Source organism: Vipera ursinii (genome assembly GCF_947247035.1).
Source record: "Vipera ursinii genome assembly, chromosome: 7".
Lineage (NCBI taxonomy): Eukaryota > Metazoa > Chordata > Lepidosauria > Squamata > Viperidae > Vipera > Vipera ursinii.
In genome coordinates, this window is record NC_139521.1 from 61417511 (window position 1) to 61441942 (window position 24432).

General features: G+C 37.3%; 1 protein-coding gene across 2 annotated transcripts in view; it reads left to right on the plus strand.

Moving 5' to 3' along the window:
• Positions 1–24432, plus strand: part of UNC5C (unc-5 netrin receptor C) — a gene marked incomplete at both ends in the record, with an annotated part of 331254 nt that overhangs the window by 275695 nt on the left and 31127 nt on the right. The window contains 5 exons of one of the 2 annotated variants that reach the window (XM_083367827.1): positions 220–384; positions 13893–13949; positions 16649–16840; positions 19493–19837; positions 22793–22880. In XM_083367827.1, the coding sequence (XP_083223953.1) occupies positions 220–384; positions 13893–13949; positions 16649–16840; positions 19493–19837; positions 22793–22880 (847 nt within the window). The remainder of the gene's footprint in view (positions 1–219; positions 385–13892; positions 13950–16648; positions 16841–19492; positions 19838–22792; positions 22881–24432) is intronic. The other variant, XM_083367828.1, reaches the window with a different exon arrangement.

Genomic DNA, 24432 nt, shown 5'->3' on the forward strand with positions numbered 1-24432 from the left:
CACTTCGCGGGCCGGATCTGGCCCCCGGGCCTTGTGTTTGACATGTCTGGATTAAAGGGAAAGGAAAGGACTTCTATTATCTATATTTTCAATAAGCAGGCTCCTTATATAATTTCATGTAAAATCATTTTTTTAATCTGAGTATTTTCTATTTATCCCACTCCCACCTCATTCTGTCTTTATATTTTGCCTTTACATTTTTCCATTTTCTTATGACAGTGGATGGGAGGTGGACAGCATGGAGTAAATGGTCCACATGTGGAACAGAGTGTACCCATTGGCGCAGGAGAGACTGCACCGCACCAGCACCCAAGAACGGCGGCAGAGACTGTGAGGGCCTTGTCTTGCAGTCCAAGAACTGCACAGATGGGCTGTGTATGCAGAGTAAGTGAAAGTACCCTAATGCTGCTTTGTTGACGTTGCCATTTGGGATGGACAGACAGAGAGAAACAGTTTAGAGGTCCAGCCTTGTCTTGATATTTGAAGAAAGAAAGAATTCATGCAAGTCTGTATTGGAATAAATTCAAAAGAAACTCCCCACTTTGTAGCCATAGCAGAGGAACAAACTCACCTTTAAAAAGTTTGGCATAGCTTGGCAGAAACAAGTCATCGCCTGTGTTCTTCTAATCCTTTTTTGGGGTGTGTTTGGATTACAGCTTCCTGCTAAGTTTGAGTATGGAAGGAACTGACCTTCAGATGTCCCTCAAAACTCCAACAGATTAATACAGTCAGTCGTTCATGTTGGGTCATGACATCTAAAGCCCTCCATGTATTGATTTACTCAGCCTGGCATTTAAGCTAAGAGAGAAGTTTTTATGAGTAGCAAAAATATCCTCTTTATCTTGTTGTTCTTGAGTGTAGCTGGCACCTGACAAAAAAAGTCCTGAGGTATTGTGAATAGGGGTCTCTGTTGGCTTTGCATGTGTTCATTCATAAGTCCATGTTATCATTTTTCTCATTGCTCTGCTCCATATTTTAAAAACAAACAAAAACATAAACCTTTCTGATACTGCAATCCTGTTGCAGATCTGTTCAGTAGTAAACACAGTTTCATTGTGAAACATATTTAGCACTTTTATCCTTCACTACATATTTTATATACATTTTAGATAGTTGGGGCAGGGTGATAACAAGAGCAATATCCCAAAATGTCTGAGAAGTATGAAATGTATAGTATTATTGTATCTATTGCACCCATTAGTTTGTGATGGAAATCAGGATAACAACTTCTTTAGAGGGAAAACATACCAAATTTCACTGAAAAAGAGATAGTTTCTGCTTAAACATATAGGTGTATATGGATTTTTTAAGATCACAATTATGTTACTAAAGTCATTACGTTTTTTTTTAATTAGTTGCGTCTTTACATGCAATACTAGAGAATCAACAATAGTAAACATAGAATTTGAAAACATGTGTATATAGTTGTATTTGCTGATTCTGTGCACTTCCCTGAAAAGTACTTGAATAAAATTGTATTTATTTTACTCATTAATGATATTTGCAGGCTACCCACTTAGAACAACTCTGAGAAACGTGCAGATTAAAAACATAAAAATCAATAACAATCAAAACTAAAGACAAAAGAAAATGGAGAAAAAAACAAATTTTCTGTAACTTGAAAACCATCATGCAATGAGCTCACAGCATTTCTTAGACAAATGCCTGGGACAAGAGTCACTTCTGAAAGAAATCAGAATTAGGATTGTTCAGCTATCTGGGAGTATTCTGTTTCAAAAGGCAAATACTGAAGCATGCCATCTCAGAGACCCAAATATGGGATCCGAAGCATGCCAACTCTATCAGATCTTACAGGACAGGAAGAATCATGGGAGAAAGGTGATAACTTTAAATAACAAGGCTGAATACCATGGAGAACTTAATACAGTACATGACAACCAGTATCTTGAATTACATCTAGCTCATGTACCAAACGTTTTAGATGAACACACTTTGGCATGGCTATAAATGTTCATGCCATCACATTTTGGATCAGCTGAAACTTCTGAGGGGTCTTTAGAAACCATCTCAAGTGCAGAATATTCCAGTAACTCAGATGAGAAGTGACTCATGAGAAAGGCTTCCTTGATCCAAGAATGGATACTGTTGGCATACAAGATGGATCTGTACAAAGGGGTTCCTGGACATAGCTGCCACTTGTTCTTCAAGCAGTAGCTGTGAGTCCAAGAAAATCCCCAAACTGTATACAAGTTCTCTCTGGAGAAGGATGAACTTTGCCTATAAATAAGTTTTGGGATTCTATTTTAGATTGTGTCTATTAATAGTTTGCACAGATGTAAAGGAACAGTTATTACTTATTAAGAAACATATCATTGTTTATGTACTCTTATGGTCTTAAGTCATACAGATTATGAAAGCTTTTGAAATATTACAACAGTGAACACATTTCAGATCATTCCTTTACACCTTTGCTCCTTTTTTTGTTCAAGGTATTGTAAAGGAAGACCAATAAAGCTCATAATACTCATTTCAAAGTGTTCTTCAGATCTTGATAGCCATTTTATGTTGCATTTCACCTTTATAAAGGAAGGAAAGGAATCTCTAGAAAGATTAGACAATTTTCAAAACTGTCAGACTTTGGTAATGCTAGATGCAGAAAAAAAGTCTATTCTGAAATTAACTACCTGATTGTATGCCTTGGAGATAATACAGCAAATTATGCATCACTTCAAAACAGCTAGTCCTCGACTTACAAAAGTTCATTTAATCCATTCAAAAGTTACAACTTAAATGGACAACAATCAATTCAAAGTTACAGCGGCGTTGAAAAAAGTGACCTATGACTGTTTTACATATTTATGACCATTGCAGCATCCTCATGGTCATGTGATCAAAATTCAGATGTTTGGCATCTGACTCATATTTATGACGGTTGCAGTGTCCTGGGGTCATGTGATCCCTTTTGTGACCTTCTGACAAAGTCAATGGGGAAGCCAGATTCACTTAACAACTGTTTTACTAACTTAACAACTGCAGTGATTCACTTAACAACTGTGGCAGGAAAGGTCACAAAATGATGCAAAACTCACTTAACAAGTGACTCACTTAGCAACAGAAATTTTGGGCTCAGTTGTGGTTGTAAGTCGAGAACTACCTGGAGTGTGAATGACCTGTTGTGATAAATTATGAAGAAAAAAATATTCTTTATTTCCAGCAGTTTGTATTTTATACTGCCACTTTATATTTAGATAGGATTGTACTGTTGTTGCATGTATGATGAAACAACCTTTTGCACAGAAATTTGGAGTGGAAATAAAGTTCCTCCAGGTACTAATATTATATATATACCATACTTTTCTTTAGCAAGGTTGTATTGCTAAGTTTAAAGACTTTGCTACTTTTAGGAAAGTTTATGATCTATTAAGTAACCTACGTACGTATACTTAGATTACATTTATTTATTAAATTTCTATACCATGCATATCACTTAAAGTGACTCTTGGTGGTTTACAATATAGTAAAACATTATAATAAAAGCATAAATTAAAACAAAGTTAAGAAAAAAGTTAAAATAAAAAAAATCGGAGTTAAAAAAATATCACAGGACTAAAAAGTTAACAAGGCAGAAGGAGTGACCTCAAGCCACTAGCCATCCCCAGGGTGGTATCACTCTCTTAGACCATTGTGCTAATTAAGATTTCTTTGCTTGAGTTAATTATGTCCAAGTATTTTACAGTTGAGAGGTGCACAGTTGTTCATTTATAATCCTGAAATATGAGCCAGCCCAGGGGTGTATACAGACTATACAGACTATAATAAAATAAGTTAAGATATCATCTCTGCATCCCACATAAAAAACAAGTAGATCTTCTATTGCAGCATTGTAGCTGTCCACTTGACTTTTTAATCACTCCTTAATGAGACCTCTAAAAGTTTTGATTTGCCACCCATGATTTTCATATCCACCAATGTTTTACAGTTTTTTGGCTCCACCAATATTCTTCAAGGCAAGTGATTAACTAAAGAGGGGCTATTCTTTTCAGCTACAGGGTGCAATTCTGCATAGAGACAAAATAAACACTGCCTTTAATGCCTAGCATGCTGGGATTTTTTTTCCTGAATAAGAAACTGAAAAACCCCATTGAAGCAAATGAAGGGGTCTTTTCTGCTTGCAGAATAAAGCACCAGCCTACTTAATCTCCTATGGGTTTCCCAAACAAATTTCACTAAATATTGTACATTAAAAGTAATATGTAATTTGCCACACTGCATGCATTATTATTAGATTAATCAAAGTCAAACTTAAACTAGGTTATAATCTTTTGCTAAGCAATGGTTTGTTTAATGCCTTAATGCTCACATGTAACAAAAAGCCATACATATCACCATGACTAGCTGATTGTGAATTTATCTATTTATTATTCCACCTAGTAATTATACTACAGGATACTAAATATACTAAGATTTCTTACAAAGAACAATTTTTCACTGGTGGCAATAGTCTTATAATACCAGTGCTCCATTGATATGATGAAGAACGAAGAATGTAAATGAAAAAGGCCTCTGGTACCTTTCTCCCTCTCTTTCCCTTCAAGAATCTTTCTTACAACCACAGTAGTTGGCCATAATGTGATTGCGTCTATTTTTTCCACTTTTTAAGTTGGGCAAAGCAGCAATAGCATGCAGTTGTTAAAAGACTCTGCAAGAATGAAAGTTATAACCTTTCGTATAATTTATATGAGCAGAACTAGGAATTCAGGTTTGTTTGGCAGATCATAAATAGCCAAATGAAACATATAACATCCAACTCCTATCAAGCTTTTAGTCAAATCAAGAGAAAGAATTAGTGCTGCTTTGTTCCTCTAGCTTAGAGATGTCAAACTTGTGATGTCACGCGACGTATTGGAGCTTTTTCTCCATTGCCGGCAATGGAGCGGGCGCGGTTTCCTGATGACGCGTCCGCAGTTTGACACCCCTGCTCTAGCTTCATCAAATATCTTTCCTATACCTGCAGTTACTGTTCTATCCTTGACTCTCTTGACTAATTCAAACAGACTCCTAAACTGTTCATTTAAGTATGAACCATCTTGTTGCAAAGTTTTAAGTCTTCATCCTGTATTGCCCATCTGAATTAGAGAATAATGCAGTCATTTAGGGTTAGTCCTTCTGCACAATTTAGAAACCCATATTAATGCATCTCAGGTGGCTTTTCAATGTCACTTTAAATACATCCAATACAAGAGAGCTTATTGCTTTCCTAGATAGTTCTACCTGTTACACAGTTCCATCTCTACTCTTCCATCATGCTGAAAAGTTCTTCCAATTGTGCAGCCAGTTAATATAATCTTGGTTTAGGATAATCTTGTAAATCAAATGTCTACTTTAACATACACGTTTCCTCAGTTTCTAGTTAAATTCAAATTAATGTATTACTGAAGATAATAGATGAACAATGCAAGTTCTGACATAAAAGGTATTCATAGTACTTAATTTATTATTATTCATATTAATCAGAATTCAGTGCTTGCATTGAAGGAAAGAGGGCAGGAAGTAGTCAGAATGATTGGGTACTTCTAAAAATCCAAGAACTCAAAGCATGTATGGATCCTGCCAAATGCTATTATCTCTTCTCCACTCCTTTGCCATTCCTCTCTACCCTGCTACCTTCCACACCATCTGAATTGCAGTGATGGTGACAGCTGCTTACCTCTATTCTGACAACAGCACTTTATATGGGTGCAACCATTACTGAGGAAGTAATGTAGTACCATATGATCACCCAAAGCCAATTTAAATGAACTGGCCAAAGAATCACTTAACTGCCTCATCTTTTCTGTACAATCAATCACACCTTTCCTGCACAATCCACAAGAAGGGCTGCTATGTAAACAAGATATCTTAGTAAATCTTGGTCACATTTAGAAGTATTTTCTTTGCAGTTTATTATTCACTACAGTTATATCACTCAGGCAATCAATAAGCTCTTTCATACATCTATCCCTATTCCTGTGTAAAATAGCAGTCTGAACTGGTATTGATTTCTCTTGGAATAAAAACTATGGAGCTTTCCTTTCCCCTCTCCATTGCTTGTAATTACTGTATTTTTCACCCAAAGCTGTAGTTTCTTCTTACTGCTAACTCTGATATTTCTGGTTCAACTTGGCCGTCACATTTATTCAAACTAATGATCTTGCCCAAACACTAGCGCTCTCTCCCTCTCTCTCTCTCTCTCTCTCTCTCTCTCTCTCTCTCTCTCTCTCTCTCTCTCTCTCTCTCTCCCATTCTGTAGTTAGTATTTTCCCCCTAATGTGAAAGGATGAATAGTCAATAAACCAATTCCTTCACAGAGAGTGAATTAGAAAACTAGCTATAGTGCCATTATTAGAGGAGGTTGCCTAAGTAGACAACAACATTCAGGTGGAAACTTTACAGTTATTTAATTGTTATAAGGGATTTAATTAGACTTCACCCATATGGTATGTTGACCGACAAATTAAAAACTATTCAGTTGCCCTCCAGAATAATTAATTTTACTATGAACTTTTTTTCTTTTTGCAAATAATACCAAATATCAATGCTGTATACCTCGGTAAAAAGAGCTAGTTGTAAAAGGGCTAGAGGGATTTTTTTTGGGGGAGAGGGTAAAGTTTAGTAAATATATCATTATATTAAATTACATTTGTACCAATATTCATGTCAGATAACAAAATGGTAGCTAAAATATTTAGGGCTGGCTAGAAACAAAATAGCAACAAACGTCATTCAGAGAAAGAGATTAACTCGTCTTTCTCTAACCTTTTTTAATCCAGTGGGTCAATTGTTGTTTTTCGCCATTTCTGTCCCTGCCAGATTTTTTATTTTTATTGTTTTCCATCAGCTCACACACTCCATGGTCCACTCTTCCTCCTTTTCTTGACACAGATCTTAACAAATGTCTTGACAAACCAGATTCCAGCCACTACCCATATATTTTTCAGCTCTGTCCCCATCAAGAGTCCAAAGGAATGGCCTCTGTTGGAGTAGCCCTTTCATGCTGACCTTGCCAGCATCAACTTCAGTATCCCGAACAATGATTCTTTTTAAGCCTTATCCCAGGAAGCTGAAACAGGAGCAGTTTCCCACAGGTAGCAAGCAGATTAAAAGAAAGCTAGAGGATGCAATACGCTTTCCTTCTCCTTGACCTCAGCCTGGGCCAAGAGGGAGCTTTTTCTTTGCAGCTTCTACTTAAAGAGTAGGATACAGTGGTAAAATAATTCCAAAACACATCCCAGGCCAGAAAAATTCTGTTATAATAAGATAATGGAGCAACACACCTAGCCAACAATAAGATGAGGAAGACTACTTTGTTCTTTTCCCATAGAAGGACTGCAATTGTTCTACCTGAAAAGTGCCATTCATGTAGCTACTTCTTGATTTTGTCCATTTCCAAGTTGGCCAAGTCAGTGTTCGTAGTTCTTTTTTTCTCTTTTCTCTTTATAGCTCTCTCTTGTGTTTAATGACTATTCTTAAAGCTCTCTCCGAGTCTTGTGACTGGATGGAGATTTGAACAGAGATTTAATCCTATTTGATAAGATGTTAATATCCTACTGGCATTTCAAAAAGGGCATTTCATTCTCTTCCCAAATGACTTTTAATTAAAGGCTGCTCAACAAACTTGTCTTTCATTTTCCTTTATAGTCTTAACCTATTCATCTTGCTTTTGGCATCCTTGAACTTTTTTTTTTTTGAACATACAAATTGCCTTAATACCCGGTCTGTGGTCAATCACGAAGCATCAAAGCTGATCATTTTTGAAAATCAACCATGAGATTTTTACAATATTATACATATGCATGTCTTGCATTTCTCCAAAGAGAAATGTATAATTCCTTAATTAAAAGAAAGATTTAAAAATAATAGTCATGTTTAGTTTGAAATTGGGGTGGGGGAAGATTTAATAGCTATTATGTGATAACTATGTGCCTTTTTTTATTTGTCTCTAAAGTGTGGGATGACATTTCCACTGCTTGGAAGGCAGGATTCACTTAAGCTTAACCTCAGAAAAAGTCAGTATCAAATAGATGAGTAAATAGCTGGAGAATCTCCTGAGCTTCATATTCCAAGGTGATCTCTAGTTGGCAATAATTAGCTATTCAGAAAAAAGATAAATGTATGTGATTTATTGCTAGTATATCTGGTGTCAACACTGACCTATGGCATCATTAGTGCAAACCAAAGTCTTTCTGATTGATGATGATTATGTGCCTTCAAGTCAGTGTTGACTCTTAGTGATCACATAACTGGATAGATTTTTCTCTAAGATGCTCTGTGCTCAACTTGCTCCTTCAGGTCTTCCAATGGTTCACCCATTCCTTGTATAATTGAAACCAGTGGCGTAGCGTGGGGGGTGCAGGGGGGGCCGGCCGCACCGGGCGCAACATCTGGGGGGGCGCCCATTAAGCTCGCCGAAGGGGGACGATTCCGCTTCGCCGAGGGTCGGAGGAGCGAGCGAGCGATCGGGCGGAGCGTAGAAAGCAACCGCCTTCACTGCGCCCAGCCAGAGCGGGATCCCGTCCTCTCGCGGCTACGGATTGCCTCCTTTCTCGGGTGGGGGTGGGGAGGCTTGGCGGCATCTTGCCTCCCTCTCTTTCTCCCACCACGGTTCTCCTCCGCTTGGCTCTCAACCTGCAAGCCCGGCCCCCCCGACCCAGCTCCCGCCCCCGTCTCCTCCTTTCCCGGAGGCAAAGGTAACAACTGCAGCCGCCGCACCTGCGGCTGCTTGCTGCTGCTGCTGCTCCTCCTCCTCCTCCTGCTGCTGCCGTATTGACTCTCTGCGGCCACTCGGTTCCCCCTGCAGGAGGCGATCGGGACCGCCCCCCCCCCGACACACATCGCCAGCAGCGAGAGTTTCCAGCCAGGCCGGCGAATCTTTGGGGCGAGGTGCCAAAGACAAGGAGGCGGTTTGGCTTGGATAAGCAGCGTCTGGGCAGAAAATAGGTCGGGCGCTGCAGCAAGTATGAACTCCTGGGGTTCAGCCTAAGCAGGCAAAGCTGCAGGGTGGGTTGGTTGGCTTTTCCGGCTTTGGAATAACCTTGGGAAGCTGAGGCATTGTAAGTTGGAAGTCATTGTCGCCTAACATGTTGGGTCAACCCCACGCCCCATGCTAAGCCATAAACTGTGGTTGGTATCCAGGGTTTAGGACAAGATGGAGAAAACTAGCCAATTGTGGGATCATAAATCTTGATGAAGCCCATCATCACTCCATGTGATGTATGCACTCAATCTACAAAGGTAGTCCAAGCCTATTCACATCTGTTGTAAGGTCATTCTCTCCTGGGGTTTATCTTGACGTCCACTAAGAGTGGAACAAACATGCCCCATTAACCATTTTCAATGCCATGTCCTCTCTTTGTCTCATCCTAAATCACAGCTGAGGCACCTTAAAGTTGCCTTGTTTCAGTTTTAAACTAGCATTTTCCCTGTTCTCCAGAGACCCTTTTTTGCCTTGAACCTAACTCAGGGGTAGGCAACCTTGGCTCTTTTATGACTCATGGACTTCAACTCCCAGAATTCCTGAGCTAGTGGAAGAGACTTGAGTGCTAAAATCCACGGGTTAGGGGGCGCAAATTACTTGCCTTGCCCCGGGTGCTGACAACCCACGCTACGCCACTGATTGAAACTAACCCACGTTGCTACTCACCCTCTATTTTTCATTCCTTCCATCTTCCCTAGCATTAGTGCAAACCACTCCCCCCCCCAAAAAAACCCCAAAGCCTTTCTAAGTGGGTGGGGCTATTATATGTATTTAATTTCACTGAAAGATCCCTTAGTGCAGAGGTCCCCAACCTTTTGGGCACCAGGGACCGGTTACTTGGAGAGACGTTTTTCTGCGGACTGGAAGGTGCATGGTTTTGTGTGCTGCCTGCATCCTGCGGATGGGGCTTTACTTGTTTGGGTGGACTGGTTACTGGCATGCAAATTAATGTGATGCATTAATTTAAATGCAGGGACATATGTAAACACTGTATTAATATCAGTGTAACTACTCTAGTACTAAAGACACAAGAAGTTAGGGGGTAAAAAATACAGAATCCTTGGGAAATGTGTTGCTTCTTAAAAAAAAAAAAAACAACCACTTGAGGCTTTTTAAATTACTTTTTCTCCCAAGACAAGTTGTTGACTGCAACTCAGCAGCTCAAGTCTCAGAGCAGCAATGCCCAGAAATTATTATGGAGTCAAATTAAGCAGCAGCTTTTTATACATTTACTTGAGGTTTTTTTTTAATGTGATGGTGTTATCAGAAGAACCCCAGGTACCTACCGTGCAGTAGTGCTGAGACCATGAGGAAAATAGATCAAGGAAAAAGAACAAATCCCAGCTTTACGCTACTCTTGCTTTGAAGCTCGGAGAAAAGTCATTTTTCTGTTATTACAGGTATTAATCTCACCAGATTTGCCTCATTATCTGAGGAAAATGCCCTTTCTTATTATGTAAAGATCAGATAGAGAAGCAGAAGAGGGGAAAACGCCGCTTTTGAAATTCTCATATTTGTGCAGAAGCAATTGTCAACTGTCAATCATGTGTATTCTCACAATATTTTTCTTCGCTGGTCTTTAAATGCACTAAGAAAAATTATTTTTGATATATGACAAATTCTTAAAATGAGTCCCTGTTCTCCAGGGTGTATGTGTGCTGAAACGGCAAAGAAGAAAATCAAGTTTTTTAGCTACTTTTTCCCCAGAACAGTTACTAAAACAGGCAATAACTGTTTTAGTTACTGGGGTTTAGACATTTTGTTTTTCCAGTCCCACAGAGCTACAAAAATTAGGTTTGCACTTATCAGCAGCAATTTGAATTTCAGTGTGATCCTCAATCTGTCAACTAAAATGATTTTAGATATTCATATCACTTAACCTCTTATGTCTTCCCAATTCCATCTGTTGCATCTACGTGTTGCATCTTCTTGGCGTAGGTGATCCATCAATAGCGATATTGCAAATGGGATCCCCTGGAGTAATACATATTCATGATGTCACCTCCTTGATACTCGCCAGCCTTTTTTACCCACTTCATTATTTTTGGAGGAAAAAAATGAAAATGAATATTATTATTCAAGAAAAGAAAGTACGGTACCCAAGTGGTTGTTTGCTTCAGACCTGTGTTTGTGATTAATGACATTTTTAGCCAGAAACCAACATTTACTTTCAGCAAAAATTGCACATTGTGGATAATGGCTTCACTTAACAAGCCTTTTGTTTGCTTAATGACCACCACAAAAAAATTGTAATATCAGGTTGGTTACATGATGATCTCTTTATTTTATTTATTTTATTTATTTTAATTCCATTTATATCCCGCCCTTCTCCGAAGACTCAGGGCGGCTTACAAGCTTAGCAGTAGCCTTCATTCTATGTATATGCCTGCTTATTAGGGCTTTCATACACCCCCCAAGCGGCATTATTACAAAGTCAGCTTAATTGCCCCCAACAATCTGGGTCCTCATTTTACCTACCTCGGAAGGATGGAAGGCTGAGTCAACCTTGAACCATAATTCTGGGCTCAATTACAGTGATAAATCCAGGACTACCTGTAGCTATAACTTAAATTTGTGCATGGCTTGGGACTTCCCAGTGTGGATTTATTTGTTCTCTTTATTCAGGCAGTTGACTTTTGGAATATGGGAAGAATGACTTATCTGGAAGTACTATCAAAGCAAACCATAGCACCTCAGAATTGAAGCAGAAGTTTTTTTTAAATCCAACATAGCAATGTAATATTAGTTTAGCGATTCTTGGAATGAGAGATGGGCTGACTGTGTTTGTCCTTGACAACTCCATACTCTTGAGTAAAATAGCACTTCTCAGCTGAGTGGCAAAAGAGAGAGAAAAAAGGAGGACTGTTTGAGGAACCTTGTGGCAACACATGCCAATGTCAATATCAGTGGCATAAGGAACAAAATTGTGAAAATATATACTTAGGAGCATTTCATAATGGGAGTATATTAGAATAGGCACTGGATATTTCCGAATAGTGTCAGCTGAAATCAATTTTTTTATTATGGATCATGACCATGCAAATTCTCAGAATTATGTACAGTAATTTCAAAACTAGGCTGATTCAATTTCAGCAATTCATAGGTTTTCCCACTTTTTTTCTTTTTCTTTCTTTTTTTTTTTGAGCGGGGGGTTTAAAAAGAAACTTATACCTCTCTTGAAGCTTATTGTTATTAATGTAAGGTACCATAATATGTGTCATTGTTGAAAACTATGAGCAAGAAGCCACAAACATAAAAATATCTGTGTAGGTTGGTAGGTTGGAGAAGCATATCCTGTGTTTGCAAATGCTACTTGTGCAGCAATATTTGAGCATCAGCAGTTACATATGCAATGGAATTGCCTTGCTTAATGTGTATCATGTTCCTAGTTTGTGAAGGATAACTGCAAAAAATGGTCTTGCACTACTTGGTCAAAAGAACGTGAAAACTTGAAAGTAAATTTTTTATAAATTGTGCTTTCTTTATTGAAAATCATGCTAAAGCATGAAAATTGTGAAAGTTGTTGGTTTTCATACTTTGATCCATTGAAGATAATAGATCCATGATGTAAGGATTCTGTAACAAGATGGATAAACTGATTGCCATTTCTCTATAGGAGTGTAGCCTACATTGATGAAAAAACCTTTTTTAATCATCAAATACTAAGCAATATTATATTGAAATTTGTGTTATGGCTTATCAAAGTGGCTTCTGTTTTTCAAACTCATTCTCATGGTATTTTAAAATGGCTTCAAAATTTAATTGCTGAGAGATGGACCTGGAATCCAATATTTTAGATGGAAAAAAAATTCCATCATTTCAGGTTTCTTTGGATTTTGGTTCCTTTTTTTAAAAGTAAGTAAGCCAACATCCTCCCAGCTGTTTCCTTGATTCTGAACATGCTTATTTAGAAGTACAATTTCCACTCATCACAGTGGGAATTTGGTTCCAGCTAAATGTTTCTCCATTGGCATAGACCAAAAAAACAACAGCTTTTTTTCCCTTTACTACACAGCTTCAGAGCAAATTGCTCGAGAGAAAAAAAATAGATTGCTTGAGAATTGCATTATCACTAAAAATCAGGGGAAAGTCACTTTTCTTTCTATTTGTTTCTTGTAGGAAAAAAAATTGTGTTATAGTTTTGTCAATATTACACAAAGCTTCAAAAATCTAAAATAAATTACTTTATGATGTCAAGGTTCCTATTGATTTTCTAATGATCTCAAATGGAACATATGCCTTTTCCAACTCTCTGGCAAATTGCTTGCTCCCCAGAGAACAGAATTGGATTTCTATTAGAGGGAAGGTTAAAAACCATTCCCCTGAAATCTAGGGGAAAAGGAAGAGTGGAGGGAATGATGCTTTTCCATGGGTTGAACGCTTGGCAAATGGATATTTAACCTTTGACCATTGAAGGCAAGCCTCTTTCAGTTCTATTAGACCAGCAGCTAGCTTCTATAATTAAATAAAAAACTATTTAGAGCCCTCTGAATATATCCTGGGAATTAAAGCATATGGCAGGAATTGGGAGGAAGAAGACTTTCCATATGCTAATGATCCTTGATGTCTGAAATAAATTAGATCCATTAGAGTTTATGCTCAATAAAAGAAAGATTTTAAGCACTCCAAAGTTAGTGACTCGAGACCAATTTTTGGCTCTGAAATTCAATCTGTCTACTTATTAATTCTTAGTAAGACTATTGAGCAGACAGGAGATGCAAAGTTATAATAGTTGTGCTGAATCTGAATTTTAAAATGCCACGAGTTTCCTTTACCTTTCCTTCCCTTTTCCATTCCTTTTGTTTTATTTTTAAATTAAAACATTTGTGTGTGACTGTGGGTATGTGTGAATGTATGTGTTTAAAAGCTCCCTGTGTTAATTTGATTTTATTCCCATCTTTTTTTTTTTCTTTTAAAGGTTTCATTTACCCTATTTCAACTGAACAGAGAACCCAGAATGAATATGGATTTTCTTGTAAGTGTTGCTTGATAATATGTGCTTGGATTCTGATTAGCTGATCCAAGAGTTACTTTCTGCCAGGTTGTACAAACATTGGGGAAGAGAGGTTCAACTTCTTCAGAGTTATGTTTTGCTTGTTTAAGAGTGAGTCTTAAACTTGAGAACAAATTTGAGAAAGGAAGGTTAAAAAAAACAACAAAGAAACCAAGATTCCAGCAAAGCACTGGACAATTGCAACATTTTAATTTGATTAAAGGGGGGAAATGGTTCCCTCGATGACTTTCCTTCCCCTTTTTTTTCCATGAAAGCCGTTTCTGAAAAATAGAATAAAATAATAGCATTTTCAAATGCATTTTTTAAGTTCCATTAAGTAGAATACATTGAACCTGATGTCTCTTGATAATCTATTGGTGTTCACCTATGCTTTTAGGAGTTAAAGAAAATCAAAACCAAGTACCGTATATTTAGAATATGATCTTTTCTTTTAAGAAGGTATTGCCTATGCGAATAAGGAATCCAATTTAAGCATATAAGTATAGTTAAATATTGTAATATTGGTCTATTTAAAAATAAGTAAAATATTTTCTGTTCATGAAAAAGTGCATCATATTTATGTCACATAGGCATGGTTTTTGGAAAGATTTCTTGAGGGAAGCAATGGGTTGGCAAGTAATATTACAGTGGGATTAGTGAAGAAGATGTGTTACAAACGTATCAGTGAAAAGATCACCAAAGCTGGTCTACTTCCCAGAACAGAACCATAGAAAATTCTACCTTGCTGTTATTGTTTTTAGTTTGCTCATATGCATTGTGAAAATCAATAAACTGGAAAATTTAAAGGATAAATATTGAGATTTAGAATAAATGTAGAATAAACTATGAACACAGTAGGATGTTGATTACGTTCAACTTCACCTCACCAGCATTGTGGACTTCATCATACTGGCCTACCTTATAGCACTGTATATAAGTGCTATATATACAATAAAGTCAATGTGGTGTAGTAGTTAAGATGCTGGACTATAATGAGATAGATGAGACAGACCTGGGATCTAATCCAGCCTTATTCATGGAAAATTGGGGACTTTGAGACGGTCACTTGCTTTCAGCCCAAACCTAGATATACTGTAGGAGTTTGTTGGATAAAATAAAGGGGCATTTCATAAACATTGTCTTGAGCTCTGGGAGAAAAGATGCAATATCCATCTAATGAATTAATGAATAATTATATGCTTGTTAAAGTTCTACCAGGTCTTTCAATAAAAGCCAAATTAAATCAAACCAAACACAAAACTTGCAGGGGAGCTCACAATCAAAATAAAATAACTCCAACCGACAGCAACTTCATGAAACCACAATTGTAAAATGAAAACAACAGAACAGTAAGAGCTCATCAAAGAGTACACACACACACACACACTTACAAACAAATTGGAGGTCAATTGTATTTTAAAAGACTGGTAGAAAGAAGAATTGTGCCTGATGCTTTAAATTTAAACTTAACTTTAAAGACATTCAAATGGTGACAGTGCTTCAAGGCAATCAAAGAATACATCACTGGTCACCTCATTTGGAAGAATAGGCTCCAGGAAAGGAGGTTGATTATCCATGGAAAATATTCATACAGCAAAAATACGGGGCCTTAAATATTATTGAGTTAGATGGCTTTGGCTCTAATTTCATTCTTCATCTCAATACATTCCAGAAAGCTATCCAAGGCATGTTGAGGTATCAGCTTGTTCTGTTGGTGTTAATTGTTGTTTTGTTCTTGAAAGTTGTCTAAAGCAGAGGCTGTTTGGATTTTCATGTCAGACCATGTTTGAAACAGGAGGAACAAATCTGATTTGGACAGCTGCCTTAGGCTCTCTTGACAGATTGCAGACTTCTTGCATTCTGTCAGCATGCATAAAACTGATGTTCTCAAATCTGAAGTTTACTATAAATCACAAAAAAATAGAAAATATGATTTTTTTTTAGAAAAGAAATCAGTGCTGTATTAGAAACATGTTTTGAATTTTCTGACAGTATGATATTTTCTTCCACATTTCTAATGTTTCAATAGTCACCTATAGTCTTAGAGCAAAGTTGCATATTTGGGATTAAAAAAATAGATTCCCCACAGCTTGTCTGGGGTGCATGTCAACAATGTATAGATATTTAAAATTTCTTTAGGCAAAGTATATGCAGCCACCCCAATTGATGCATACATACAGATGCATACACTGATCCACAGAGACTCAAAGAAATAAAATACACATGCACATTTGAAAAGTATCAACATACAATTACTTGTATGTCTCCATATTATGGAGCTCTGTCCTCAAAGTATTTTCCTTTAAGAAGTAGGCAGATTGTCTATCACATATGTCGCCATTTCCCATTTATTTTTTTTAAGATTTGGTTACTTTTAAAAGTAAAGCTTCAGTATGCCAAAAAGAAAAATAGCCTCTTTTATTAACAGGTGCCCTGCTGAATAAATTAGCACTGAAAAGAGTGCTAAATGGCTCTCTTGATTAAATTTGCCTCGACAGTCTAGTTACAAATAGTTATGACTAAAGCTTTGAATATTTTTTCCTCCTTCCAAAATCATGTGACAGAGCATTTGATTTCCAATTAACTTGCACAACTATAATAAATATCTATAGGAGCTGATAGAAATATGTGGGACAATTAATGTGTTCTACCTTTGTGTCCCATTTTTCCCCCCCTCATAGCTGCTCCTGATTCGGATGATGTCGCTCTCTACGTTGGCATTGTGATAGCTGTGATTGTGTGCTTGGCTATTTCGGTAACTGTTGCATTATTCATATACCGGAAGAACCATCGAGACTTTGAGTCAGATATTATAGATTCATCAGCACTAAATGGTGGATTTCAGCCTGTAAATATAAAAGCTGCAAGACAAGGTTTGTTTCCAGTCACTATTAACAAAATTTAAACAAAAGCTGCATGACAAGATTTGTTTGTTTGTGTCCGGTTACTATTAACACAATTCAGAGTTATGCCATAAAGCAGATTTCTCCAAATAAATGCCCTGTAGATAAATTCATCTAGAAAACTTAATCCATAAGGGCTAATGTCACTTGGCCTTCTTCTTCATCCTCCTTTTTTTTAAAAAAAAACTCATTTCCTTTCCTTTCATCTTACCCAATCTAAATTGTAAGTTCTTTGATCAGGGACTCTTTATCAATTATATAGCCTATATAGGATTCAAAGAAAAAATAATTTGGGAGAAGAAATGCAGGCCCTTCGAGCTTCCATTCCTTTTTCTATTTAGCCTTGCTATGCCAAGATAACTTCCATTAGTTTGGTCTATAAATTTATTTCTAATCAGTTCATTTACTAGAGAACTATATCAGACACCTGCGGTTGCCCATTTTTCAGAATTTGTTTTCAAGAAGATTTTCCATGAAGATCAACAGGACTCATAGAGTTCAGCCATGCAAGGATTACATTTTTCTATGCTGTAGAAGAAGAAGAAAAATAAATACTGTACATGAACAATAAGAAATGCCAAGTGGATAAGAAAATTACAAAACATCCAAAATATTGTGATTTTTTTAAAAATTTTTGATTCTTTTGAATTTCCCTCAGAATTTCCCACAGAATACAGTACTAAGTAAGAGTTTGTTTAATTTTCTCACTTTTTCCAATTCTTCCAATTTATTCTATTTTCACTGCTGCCACTTCTCATTTCCTGCTTCTGTGTGGAGGAAGTCCATCCCATGTCCATCCAATGAAATTTTTAGAAGATGCAAGATGCAAAAAAAATCTGCTCATTGTGCGTTTCAATAGGAGGAAACCAATATGATTAAAATATTCAAAACAATGGAGACTACATGATAGTCATATGCTTTTCAACAATTTATAGCCTACAAAAACACATTTTGGGGAGGAAGATAATCTCGAATCTTTCCTGATCTCCTTCTGCTCTCCTTCAAAAATTTATTATGAATCTGCTGTGCATTTTTGTCATGGAAAATCTTATCTGTAAATGAGGTATTTGAACCTCAAAATGAGACATTCCATAAAGTCTGGAGCTTTTTTCAATCTTGAAACATTATTTTCAAGGTCAGAATACTTCAAATGGCCAACCTGGGGTTTGGACCATTCCTTGATTACATGTTTACTGACCTATAGCCTATAAGATGCCCTTTTATATTTTCTCCCCTTCTGGGTTCCTTCACTCCAGAATTGGTTTCTATGGTTTTGAGGCAGCAGCTTTTCTTCATTTTGCCATACTCAGTTACTAAGCAGGGAAATCATTGCAGCCTAGCTTGCGAGAACACTTCAGATTGCATCTAAAGCACATAAACACAGTAGACTGACTGGAAGGATACATTGTGGGGCCCATCAGATTTCAGCTTTATGAACTTCTGAAGAAAGGTACAACTTCAGTTCTACCTACTTCTACACACCTAACATCTGTCCTTTATTATAAAGAAACAAGAGAGCACTTGATCCTGAACTTCACTGCACTTAGGTTGCTGTCAACCCCACTTCTAAAATACAACTGAATGTAGCAATAGTAGTAATTTTTAGCCAGCATATACTGTATAAGTATGCTCAAACTTAAAGCCACCAAGTATTCTGCCAGGTGGGTGATAATTTGTGTTTGTCAAATTAGTAAGATTTGTGCACTGTAAGAGGATGCTTCCTATATTGTAAGGTATAAGGTTGACAAGGTTGTCCTCCAGCTTGATTAATCTTCTACAAAGTATTTTCTGCTTTTCAAAGACTTTTCAAAGATATAGTACTTTTCACATCCTTTTCCAACTCTATTAGCTTCCTGGGGATTTCTTTTCATTAGCTAGATCTTAGGCCTTTACAATCTCCTAGATCTGTTTTCTGCCTTGCTGACATTGACGTAGCTTTCTTAACTCTTTCCAACATTTCTGTCAATTTTGTTGATCACTTTGTTGGTCTAAACTCCTGTGCAAATCAGAAGTCAGTCTGCCAAAGCTTTGGGAATCTTTGCTGCTCTTTCTGGAAAAGTTATATTTTGGTACATCTCTAGAACTGAAGGTTGATGTACTGCATCTGTGAGAAATTATTGATTAGAGGTAGTTCAAATATTTAAGCTGCTTCTGTTACAGCCGTGCTTCTTCCATCCTATCTTAGGAATACTTAACCATGTTCTTTACCCATAAGCATGATGCACAGAAATCATCTGGAAAAACATCCGGTTCTTACCTATAAAGGTGAATCTTCATATGTGAAATGCCTTAGTATGACTGCACAAATTGCCACACATAATTTTAGCTGCATGCAGCAGGTTAATATTTTCAAACGTTTTCAGATTTCAAGTTCTACAGCCCAACCCTAGTCAGTGAAAGTGAAGCCTTTCATGACTAATATAAATTAATTTTTATCTGTGGTTTATGAGCATATTTTTTTTAACAAAATATGTTCCAAGTTGCCCTAGAGGCCAGGTTGAATATGGAACCCTCTGAGGGTTTTATTCATATCAAATCCAGAAAAAGCCTGTTGGGAATGCTGTTTTTAAGGCCATGGCTTCTTGATTTTAATATTACATTTTTTTTTCTTCTTTAAAACAGATCTCCTAGCTGTACCTCCTGATCTTACTTCTGCAGCAGCTATGTATAGGGGTCCGGTCTATGCCTTGCATGACGTCTCTGATAAAATTCCAATGACCAACTCTCCAATTCTGGATCCACTGCCCAACTTGAAGATCAAAGTTTACAATAATTCTGGTGCAGTCACACCCCAGGATGAGCTGTCCGATTTTTCATCCAAACTCTCGCCACAGATTACTCAATCCCTACTGGACAATGAAGCATTGAACATTAAAAACCAGAGCCTTGCACGGCAAACAGACCCATCGTGCACTGCTTTTGGGACCTTCAATTCTCTTGGAGGTCATCTGATTGTACCGAATTCAGGTAAATTATTATTTACAGTCATTTGCTTTTAAAGAACATTTCTCAGGTATTTGCAGAGTTATTGGAGGGTTTTTTTTTCCTCCTCTCTAGCAAAGGTTTGGGTCATTATAGAAAGCTGTATCCTACATTTAAATCAGAGAAATATTTTTATCCCATTTGATTTTACTTGGCTATTATACGTATTCTTCTCAGTAACTTTAGTCTTCTGAAGGAGAAAAATGCAAAAACTCTGAGTCATTGCCATCCGACAGAGACCTTTTACTGTCAACCTATTTGAAGTAGGATGCTCAGCCCTTGGCTTTTTTTCTTTCATGTATCACAATTAAAGAAGTGAAGAGGGAGAAAACTTTGAAGTTCAAGGCAAAAAGGGTTCTGTTGTCACTTGACATAAAAAGAACAAACTAATTATAAAAAAGAAATCAGTTCCAAATCTCAGTTTGTTTCCTCCAGCTCAGTAAAAAGGCAGATGTTTACAACACAATAGTCCTTTCTGTCTGCATTTGCAACCTCAGAATTTATTTATTTATATTTTAAAGAAAAATGAGCTCTTTGGTGGTCAAATAGGGAAAAAAAACAATAACAAAGAAGAAAATCCATTATTTCTTCCATAATTATAATGACCATTTGCAGGTATTCCAATCAACTTATTTATGTGTAAGTTCTGTCTCCTCATAAGAAGAGATGATGTGACACAGAACAATGTAGCAATAGCACTTAGACTTATATGCCACTTCACAGTGCTTTATAGCCCTCTCTAAGCGGTTTACAGAGTCAGCATATTGACCCCCAACAATCTGGGTCCTCATTTTACTGACCTCAGAAGGATGGAATGCTGAGTCAACTTTGAGCCGGTCAGGATCGAAGGAATCAAACTCCTGGCAATGTGAGTAGAGTTAGCCTGCAATATTCCATTCTAACCAGTGTATCACCACAGCTCATAGATGGATTAAAGTTGGACTGAAGTTCTTGCCAGACTTTGGGAAGCACTGGGGAACTTCCCATACAGGAGGGGTTTTAGAAAGGGAAGGTGGGGAATATTCAATGTGTTGTAATCACTGTTAATTAATTTGCTTATTTAGATGATAACACCATACAATAGTTTCTATATAGAAAACATAGCAGGGCAAGACCAACAGGCCAGGGGTGATGTTGAGGAAGTTTGTTGACATCAGAATCTGGATGGTCATGAGGACAGCATATAATTAGCACTAGCAAACTCTCTGCCTGTTTATCTCTTTGTCTTGAAGCTTGCAAACATTCTCATAAGAGGCAAGGGGATAATGCAACATTCTCCTCTCATCATACAGACACTCTTCTTACCTTTTATAATGTCTGAAATGGAATATTATCAATAGAAATGTGATGGCTTCCCGAACCATTAAGAATGTTCACCAGCTGCCCCTGAGGACCACTCGGAGGCTTCAACTGGTGCAGAATGCAGCCGCGCGAGTTGTAATGGGAGTCTCCCGATACTCCTATGTAACACCTCTTCTCCGCGAGCTGCATTAGCTTCCAGTTGCCCTCCGGGTGAGATTCAAGGTGCTGATGATGACCTATAAAGCCCTAAATGACATGGGCCCGGATTATCTGAGGAAGCACCTGCTGCCAGCGTCAATTTCCCATTGTCCTGTGCGCTCCCACAGGGAGGGCCTCCTCAGGGTACCGGCGGTCAAGGATTGCCGACGGACGATCCCCAGGGGGAGGGCGTTCTCTGTGGGTGCGCCTGCCCTATGGAATCAACTGCCAATGGAACTCCGGACTGCCCCCAACCTTCGTTCATTTCGCCGGGACCTAAAAACCTGGCTCTTTGAGCTATCTTGTCTGGACTGAGGGGTTTAATGTTTTTAAATTGTGATTTAATTTTTGTGGCTAGACTTAATTTAATTTATTTTAATTTATTTTAATTTTATATTGGATTGTTTTTAAATTTTGCCTTGTAAACCGCCCTGAGTCCTTTGGGAATAGGGCGGTATATAAACCGAATAAATAAATAAATAAAATAAATAAATGTCTATTCTCGGTCATCCAGGTCATGGTTGTCACAAAGTTGCTTTTTCAAAAGGCAACTGCACTTTGTTTTTCCTTGAAGATGTTTCACTTCTCATCCAAGAAGCTTCTTCAGTTCCAAAAGCTGAAAGAACTGAAGCTGAAAAAGCTTCTTGGATGAGAAGCAAAACATCTTCAAGGAAAAACAAAATCCAGTTGCCTTTTGAAAAGCACTTTTGTGACTTTTAACATCCCTACCACACCTGCCCAAAGGCTTCCTCTGAGAGGAGAGGATCTGGGTAGGGATTGTAGACCTAGATAGATTTTAACAATACTTTTAATTTTGCAGCTGCTGAATCTTAAATGATTACAATTTAATTGCATTTTGCCAGCATACTCTTATGAGCTCTATTACAAATTGTAATCCAATAAATATCCCAAGCAGCTGGCAATACAAAAATGTAGCGAATATTCCCCATTCTGTAGCCAGATTTACATTCGTTCATCTAAATGGTGAATAATGACCAGATAAAGCTGAAATCCTCAGGAACATGAAAGAGACTCCTGTTGTTTCATGAGCAATGTTTTGTTGCCCTTTGTTCCAAGTTTCATTAAATAAGATTTGCCAAGAACAAAGATCCCATTACTACTGTTTGGAATAGTAAATGCAACTCTTGGCTTTCCCCCCCCCCCATTTTTCCCATCTAAACAGCAGTGCAACCATCTGCTCGTTTCTTAAATAAAACAAAAGCAGTTTCAGACTCCTAGAATGCAGAAGGCAAACACGGTGGCACCAACAAGTCAGAAAACCACATCTATTAAGATGGCTGTAAAAAAATCCTATTTCAGTTTCAAGAGTCTGGGTAAAATTCTGTCAATCTCCAAAAAGCGTATTATTCAAAAGGTCAGACTCTTCCCCTTTCTCTTTTATTTTCTTCAACTGTTTTTTTTTGTCATCTTGTTCTATAGGAGTAAGTTTGCTGATTCCTGCGGGGGCGATTCCTCAGGGGAGAGTTTATGAAATGTATGTGACGGTTCATCGAAAGGAGAACATGAGGTAAAAGAGATTCTGCTGCTCGCATTTGGTTGAGTGCTAGTTGGAGGGAGGAGGCAGCTTGTGCTAATGTAGCCTTCTCATCAGCATATCTGCTTGGACTAACCCAGGGGTAGGCAACCTCGGCTCTTTTATGACTCATGGACTTCAACTCCCAGAATTCCTGAGCCAGCCAAGCTGGCTCAGGAATTCTGGGAGTTGAAGTCCATGAGTCATAAAAGAGCCGAGGTTGCCTACCCCTGGACTAACCTAAAAAGATGCTGAGGCCGTAAAATGGTTTGCGAGCAAACTGAGAAGGCTTGCTGAGGAAATGAGGTCTCTTCTCTATGGTATGAGCCAGGAGCAAGTGAGGAAATCTTTCAATCTTTTTTTTTTAAATTATTGTTATATTTGTCAAATTTAGGCAACACCCCTCTCACTCATAATGTGAGTCTAGACAGTTAATTGCACAGCTTGAGTAGTTAAGAGGTATTTGGCAGAGGTACGAAAATAAGGAAGGAAAGTCGCAGCTATAAAGTGTACCATTGAAACTAAGTGCAGAATAATACGGGAATAACAGAACAGGTTCTTTGTCTTAATTTTATTTTTACAGTTTATTCAGAGATTAAAAATAAGACGTGTCATAACACATAGTTTTTTGTTCTGTTCTTTTTTTTTGTCTTGTTCTTCTTTAGTGTTCATTTTTCTTTTGCACTTTGAGTTACTGTATTGTACTGATGTTTTAAATGGGTCACTTATGCAAGATGGGAGGTCATATAAATGTAGTAACATAAATAAAAACAACAAAAATATTGTTAAATATGGAATTTACTGCCGTATGGTGTGATGATAATGAATTTAGAAGGTTTTAAAAGGAACTACATGGATTCATGGGAAATTAGGCTATTACTCTTAATGACGAATTCTATTTCCTTAGTAGAAGGCATTGACATATAAACAGGGGCATTCACTAGGTTAGGGAATTTTTTAAAAAGGAGACTTAGGCAAAGACAAGGAATAACACTCTCAAAAAACATTGATGGTTCAGAGTTTGACAATGCATAGTCTGATAATGAACATGTGTCAATGTGGAAACAACATGTAATGGCTCATTATGTTAAATCTTCAGGACTGGATTGTAAGATGTATTTACATTTTTTCATGCAATGTACATGTTTTTCCCTGACACTACATAATCCTGTTTTGCCATTTTCAAAAAACAGTTTTGAGACAAGGATAATTTTGCAAGTCCATTATGACTTTTCTGCTATCTCATCCTATCTTGTATAAGTATAATAATTTTTCTGAAAGAATATCAGAAATAAGTTTAGGTTTATGTGTCTTCTGAATGCATTTTTGGCAATAGATTAGATGGATCCAGAAAGCTTTTCTTGTTTTATGGACAATAATAACAATACATATGCATTTTCTTGGCCAATGTAACATTGAGTGTCAACTTATGGAAGTATCAAGTAGGTGACTAATATCAGATAAACAAAGTTTTTTTCTAATTATCAAGACGCATAACAACAGTTTCTATTATAATATCTTCACATTTCTTTTTTTTAGTTCTTAT